Here is a 7,234-nt window from a genome sequence, read left to right on the forward strand (position 1 = left end):
TCCCTAACCTGGATGTAAATGTACATACATACATATACCAAGGCTTTTTTCCCCCTTCCAAGGGAGGTAGCCAAAAAGGGAAAGGCATAAAAACACTCCCACCCATTTCATCCCTAAATACACTCCACACCCCTCCCACCCTTCCTCTCATCTGAGCACCTCCTGGATGACGGGTCATCCCTGCACCCTGCCCACCGCCCTGGGTCAGAAGCAGTGTCGCAAGACACAGTACATCCACAGCGAGGCCGCTTCATTTAATCGGCGACCCCCCCTCTCCGTCCCCCTTTGCATATAAGGCGAGGACGGGGAGAAATCCCTTCGGTCTGCGTCAAAATTTACTCACACATACTACCCCACCCCCCACTTCCCCGCCCATTCCTCCTCATGCAGTCACAATGTAAATGTGACCTTCGTTAATCGATTCAACAGTCCACTGAACAAAAATTTGTAAAGAATACCATGATGTTGCAAGGAGTTTATTTGCTACATAAACGACAAGAAATCTTCAAGATATTTGCTAAAGCGTTCTCTGGAATATATGTACAGTGTGGAAAAATGGAATAGTACAGACAACCGAAAGGGCTGGGTGATCTACATTTACAATGGCTTTACAATGACGGGTATGCCTTCTGCAGGAGTGAGAAGCTCGCTGGGGTTCACAGCGAAAGTCAGGGGGTTCTTCCTCTCTGGGTCCGGCAGGAACTCCATACCAACAATCATGTGTGCCAAAGCCAATTTCGCTTCCAGTAAGGCAAATCTCATTCCTGAAGAGGAAGAAGGAAATAAAATAATAATAAAAAAAAATGTAGGTGGACAGGGTCTAATTAGAAATTATGTGTAATATTCAAAGCCAATTTGGCCTTCAGTAAGCCAAACCTCATTCCCAAAGAAGAAAAAAAAAAAAGTAGTTGGACAGAAGAATTTAATACAGGTATGGAAACGATCAGATGACTTAGCCATGTAAATTCGAAACATTGCCAGGCCCTTCCACAGACCCTGTTCACGATATCCTTACCTATACACGATCGAGGCCCCTGACCAAAGGTCTGGAAAGCGAAGACCTTCTCCGATGTCTTGTTTTCCGGGAGGAACCTTTCGGGTTTGAAGGAATCCGGATCTTCGAACAGTTCTGGATCTCGATTCAAAGTGTAAATAGGAATCCCCAAACACATCCCCTTTTCAATTCTCAGGTCCGTTCCAGGGATACTGGAAAGTAACGTAGAAGCTCTAATTATGAGACACGAAGACGGGAGTTTAACACATACTTATAGACACATATACATGCATACACGGACCGATGGAAATACAAAAACGGAACTCACGAGCAGAGTTCTTACTCCTTGTATTACAATTAAGTAAATGCACACTGTCATACCCTTATGGTTGTCTGACATCTCTAGCCAGGACTCGAGGAAGCCCTGGCACAGAAACATCACCTTAGCTCGGCTGAGACACTGTGTCTACAATTACCTGATATATGCATCTATATGTGTATTAAGTATTATGGTTAGAAATGTTATCTAGTTAAAGTTAGATTATCAAAAACAATTCATGTATCTTCATATCAACTTCATTACGACCGTATGGAGGGCTCTAGCATATACAGTGTATATATATATATGTGTGTGTGTGTGTGTGTGTGTGTGTGTCAGTCTTTTTTGAGTCCCCTGCTGAACAAAGGCCTCTTGCATACCATTACATGACTAGGTCAACTTCTGCCACGTCATTCCCCCAAATTTCTCTATCTCATCTCACCACCTTGTGTCTGGTCTTCCTCTTCCACGCCTCCCTTTTCGCGGCGTCCACTCAGTAATACACCTGCTCCGCCGCTCATCATTCGATCGCGCTAACTTCGTGCTCAATTCCACTTCCTCTCTTTTACCGCCCCCACAATATCTTTCACTCCAATCTACTCTCTCACGCAGCCTGCTCTCTTTCAGTGTTATTACCATCATTAATCTTTCCATCCTTCTCTGTGCACTTCTTAGCTTTGTCTCCATCGCCATCGTCAGTTTCCAAGTCTCAATCCGTAGATTATTGCTAGTAATATACATTGATTGTAAACTTTGCGTTTCAGATATAGAGATAGAGAGCCTCTCATTATCTTTTACATATTAAACATTTTCTAACCGATTGTAATATGTCTTTTTATTTAATTAACTTTAGTCGCTTTCACCATGTGGCCTGAATGATTATACTCTTCAACTTCTTCAGGATTCTTTTGCTTGGAACAGATTTTCAGAAGGTTGAGTTGAGAAGAGACAAGATATGGAACAAAGGGAGGCTATGCAAGGTCCACCTCAAACAAGGTTTGTCATCATGATGACGCTCATGGGAGTTCTGTTGTTGTGTAACATTGGGTGTGTATGTGTGTTTAGGAGTGATATGTGGTGCATAAAGAAAAATAGATTGCTTACGTGTAGTCCTTGACACACATACGTTCCGTGACAGGCAGGGCTGGATAAAGTCTCAGGCATTCTGGAGGTACAAAAATAAAGAAGAATAAACAAAGAAAGGATAGAATCTAAAAAAAAAAAAAGAAAAAAAAATTAATAAATAAATAATAATAATAACAATAATATCCTTAAAATATTCTCTGAAAAGTTCTTGATAGAAATGTTCTTATAAAACATTTGATAAATAATCTTTACATTCTCCTTTCAAAAATTTTCTTGGAAATAAAATATTCGTAATAAATCTTCCTAAAAAGCATTTAGAAATATTCTTAATAAACTTTCTTAAAATCTTTTTAGGAATATAAATATAAAAAATATTTAAAAAAGACCTCCTTAAACGAATTTAAAAAAATCTTCGTTAAAAATCTTCTTAAACACGAAAAAACAATAAAAAAATCCAAAGAAAGAAAAAATCAGAACAAAATAATTAAGAGTAGCTTTACAGAACTAAGGTCTTTTTCCTAATTGAATAAAACTCTGGCATTAGCCAGGAAAAAAAATCCCAAATTGAAAATAAATGCTCTGCATGAAAGGGATAAACGTAGTACCTGCAGACCAACTTCTTTAATTTAAATCTACTGGTCATTACACACACCCTCCCACCGAAAAATACTAACTTCTCGTAGGAATTGGGGGTGGGGGAGAAGCTAATAAAAATATTGACATGCCTGTGATGGGGGGTTGGTTGGTGACCCATTTCTGAGGGAAATATTTTGTAACGAAATGCAAAAACATTAGGTTTTGAAAAAGAGTCGAGTGGCCCTAGTCAGTAAACTTTGCAGTCAGCCGAACACCGACGACCCGTCTGGTTCTCTTCTAGTTCAGTAAATTCTGTGTGGACGAAACCTATGTGAATTAAACACTTTCTGACATATATGATAACAAAAACGACACAGAACGTGTTTTCTCAAATATGTACCTAACTTCAAAAAATTGATAAATGAATAAGTATAACTAAAATAAAAATAAGAATAAACAATAAATATACATATAGAAATGAAAATACCAATACACGTTTTAAATATAGATATGATAAAAATAGAAACAAAAACAAAAAATCATAATAAAATTAAAATATCAAGAAACAGAGCACGACTCACCATTGAAACAAGCCTCGAGGAACTTTGCTTCAGCAACTAGCTGGTAGTCGATCTCCCCGTGGGTCTTTAAGAGAAGCTGGACTTCTTCACGAACCTTCTGTTGCACCTCCGGGTGGTTGGCCAGGACGTAGGACGTGTAAGCCAAGCTAGTCGCCGTGGTCTCGAAGCCGGCGATCAAGAACAAAACCGCCTGGCAGATGATAGTTTCCTCTGTCACAGCTGTGCAAGGAAACAAGTCTATAGTATACAGATAATTACGGGTGAAAACTTCCTAAGACGCTGTTCTAGGGACAGAATTAATAGATAAATAAGTAGATAAGTAAGTAGATAAATGAAATGGATAAACATTAAAAAATGAAACCAGCAATGAATAGATAGATAAATATGAATAAAATATAAAAAAGAATCGCGTTTTGTTTGATCTACTTGGTTTTGTGTTGCCTGATTTATTTATCTATCTCTACATCAAAAGGTTAATTGTGTATTTTTCTTGAATGTCCCATAAATTGTCGTCGAGAATATTCCAGAATAACGTCATTACAGGATGTCAGTACTCGCGCGTCATGATGAAAAGACAGTTCCATTTATCCTAGCGTTGGGAAAAGGACTGGAATGTACGTCATCGTTACATGTAATCAGTGTTACTGTGGATATTACGATATTATTCAACAGTATATTTTTGTTCCTGGAAATACAACATTATTTTACTCGATCTGCAAAGATCTAGAAAGAGCGATCACAATACATTTCGAGTACAAAGGGGCATCGCATTTAAACCGTGGGACACCACAAAATTTGCGCGCGTTCATTACATAAATGAAAATGCTCTAAAATACCACAGACATGTTAATATTACTCTGTGTGTATTAAACGATTAGGTAATGTATAAAAATACTGTTTATATGTATTTTTCTTAAATCTCGAAAGGTGTTCTATTCATATATAAATGATGTGCCAACACAAAAGTATTGATGAGAAATTGGCATCGATTCACGATGTATATTATAAGAAACTTACCTTCTTTGCTGAATTTCTACTTTAAAACAGATCATGAAAAATGTAATAGTTTAAAGTAATGATATTTTGATTTAATGTATAACAACAATAACTGGTTCGATTTATACAAAGAAATTTCGGTCGAATTCTAGTGTCCTTTAAAACTTAAATTCTCTGTAACAAGGCTCAGTAAAGCGAGGGTTCAATAAAGATATCTAACGTGTCACTACCAGGGCTGGCCAAAAGTCATATGATATATAGGGGATAAGATTGTGGACAAAAGAATATGTCAGAAGGAAGTTTGTAGTCCCGATCCTCAGGATATAGAGAGTGTGAGACAAAGTATCGCTCGAAGATCTTTTGGTACTCACCGTACTTCCCTTTCCCTCCGTTCTGTTTAGTTTCCCTCATAGCATCCATCATGAGGTCCAAGAAGTCTCCTCGACGCCCCGTGATCTCTCGAGTTTTGAGAGACTCCCGAGCAAAGGCGGCTAGAATTTCCACGGAAGAGTCGAAGAGCCTGATGTTGAACAAGTGCATTAACCAGGGAGCCGTCCCGACCAACAAGTACTTGAGACCCTGCACGAAGCTCGGCTGGGAGAACTGCTGGGTTGCTAGAGCAAAGGGATCGTTCTCGTCCTCCAGGAAGTTGCACTTGATCCCAAAGGCGCATGTGGCGATGACCTCAAGGGTGAAGCGGCTGAAGAGCGCCTTCATCTCCAGAGACTGTCCCCTGTGTTCCTTGAGGTACTCCACCAACTTCTTGCACTTGTCTTCCATGAGGGGGAACATACTCTTCAATTTTCCTGAGGTGAAGGCTGGGGAAATGATCGATCTGAGACCCTTCCAGTCGTCTCCCTCAAGGAAGAAGACCATTTCTTTGAGTTCTTTGTCTGGGGCGAGGGTTTCGAAAGGTCTCCTGTCGGTGAAGTGGGCAAAGTCCTTGACCAAGATGTTCTTCAGCATAGCTAAGTCTCTCACGTAAAGCGACGGAGTCAAGATTTCATAGACACCGAAGTAAGGAGCCTTGGTCTTCTTAAAGAGCTGATATGCATAAAGAAAATAATAATGCTATTAGTGATGATGATGATAATGATGATAATAATAATGATAATAATAATGATAATAACAACAATGATAATTACAAGAGCAAACTTAATAAAGAAAAAAAAAATCTTCCTTACAAAACCTACGTCAACCCACTCACCTTATGAACATATTCAAATCTGTTCTCAGTGACTGACCAAATGGGAAGCAGGTGGCCAATGACAGGGGCCAAGGGGGGCACGAAGACGCCCCTGGACTGCCAGTACTGGTGGCAGTAGTGACAGTAAGCAAACAGGAGCGCCCCCACGGTGAAGACGAGAGCGAGCGTCACCAGCATCCTGTCAGGTTCTGAAACAAGTGACAAACGGGAAAATCAATGTCATAATTAAGAATTGCTCCGCAACCAGTCCCTTCCTCCTCAACTTTGGAACGGTACCCCTAACATCAAAGTTAATCTAATCTAACCTAAACTTAACCAAACCTGAACTAAACTTCTTGACCTCAACTAGACACAACCTAACCTAACCTCAACTAAACTAAAATTAAATAAGCCTAAGCTCACCTAACCTCAACTAAACTAAACTATAATAAATCTGACCTAGCCTGACCTCAACTAAAGTAACCTTTTGTGGCATATTGTCAAAAATCATCACGGCAGGTGGAATGTACAGACACAACCACAGCACCATTCAAGTATATATGGTTAGTCTCTGTGAGGAAATAGCCAATGTTCCTGCTTCAGAATGTCGTAGGTTCAGGTTCGATACCCGGTTAATGCAAAGCACTTCATGGTTTTCCAACCCGTCTTCACAACGGCAGACATCAGAGGTGCGGTAGATCAGTGTCATATATATATATATATATATATATATATATATATATATATATATATATATATATATATATATATAAAATGTTCATCAGCCACAATGCACTTTAATTCTATGCCATTAACATCGATGGCTTAGAATTAAAGTGTATTGTGGTTGATAATATATATATTAGCACCTATTCAGTATGGTCGACCTGATTACACTGAATTCAGACTTCATTCTCAACCATTCCAACATATCATAAACTTCCCACGCAGCACTTCTCACCATACACACAACCTTATCAAGCTACATTAAGCCACCATGGTGAGGAACAGAGGCTACACGTCCCTCAGGGGATATGTGTGTGTGTGCGCGCGCGCACATGTGTGTTTCAAGTTTTGATGTTGGCTGAACGCAAAACAAGAAAGGACGCCCAAGAACGCACACAGAGGTGACAAAGCTCACCCTCACTGCAGTCACACTTGTTAACGACTGACGACTCGAGTGGTTCCCCGCACTCGGACTGCGAGGACGTCCGTCACTAGTGACGTCACAAGAATATAATTAGAATTCTTACGCGCAGTAGGGGACCTACCTACAGCTGTCATAGAAAAAGTTTATTTTCTATTCCATCGCACAACCTAGAAAGGTCCTTTTTCTTCGTTAACGAAAGGATAGTAAGGGCTGAGGATTTCGTTAAATCTCCTTAGCAACACACAATAAAGAAGTTTTCGGTAACCCTGGATGACGCAATGATGACGTCATCATTCGTTTGAATTTATGGCCTTCAACTTGGGAAACTCCATGAACCTCAGTATGT

General features: G+C 39.7%; 1 protein-coding gene across 1 annotated transcript; it reads right to left on the minus strand.

Annotated features, from left to right (window-relative positions):
- Positions 1 to 460: 460 nt before the first annotated feature.
- On the minus strand, positions 461 to 6,946 carry LOC143018084 (cytochrome P450 6k1-like). The gene is made up of 7 exons (XM_076173190.1): positions 6,880 to 6,946; positions 5,760 to 5,947; positions 4,924 to 5,596; positions 3,557 to 3,775; positions 2,418 to 2,478; positions 1,016 to 1,206; positions 461 to 764 (listed from the first exon to the last, which is right to left on the minus strand). The coding sequence occupies exons 2-7, from the start codon at positions 5,934 to 5,936 to the stop codon at positions 598 to 600; spliced, it is 1,488 nt and encodes a 495-aa protein (XP_076029305.1). The 5' UTR covers positions 5,937 to 5,947; positions 6,880 to 6,946; the 3' UTR covers positions 461 to 597.
- Between the last annotated feature and the right edge of the window lie 288 nt (positions 6,947 to 7,234).

This window comes from Oratosquilla oratoria, chromosome 34, assembly GCF_046742065.1.
Source record: "Oratosquilla oratoria isolate Oo_2021 chromosome 34, ASM4674206v1, whole genome shotgun sequence".
Taxonomy (NCBI): domain Eukaryota; kingdom Metazoa; phylum Arthropoda; class Malacostraca; order Stomatopoda; family Squillidae; genus Oratosquilla; species Oratosquilla oratoria.

What these genes read in the sequence shown, in the direction of transcription:
- LOC143018084 (XM_076173190.1), bottom strand. Translation starts at nt 5,936, where the DNA reads ATGCTGGTGACGCTCGCTCTCGTCTTCACCGTGGGGGCGCTCCTGTTT. An exon ending in CGGAGGGAAAGGGAAGTACG is followed by an intron (nt 3,776 to 4,923) that starts GTGAGTACCAAA and finishes TTCCTTGCACAG; the next exon opens with CTGTGACAGAGGAAACTATC. An exon ending in GGGGCCTCGATCGTGTATAG is followed by an intron (nt 765 to 1,015) that starts GTAAGGATATCG and finishes CTTCCTCTTCAG; the next exon opens with GAATGAGATTTGCCTTACTG.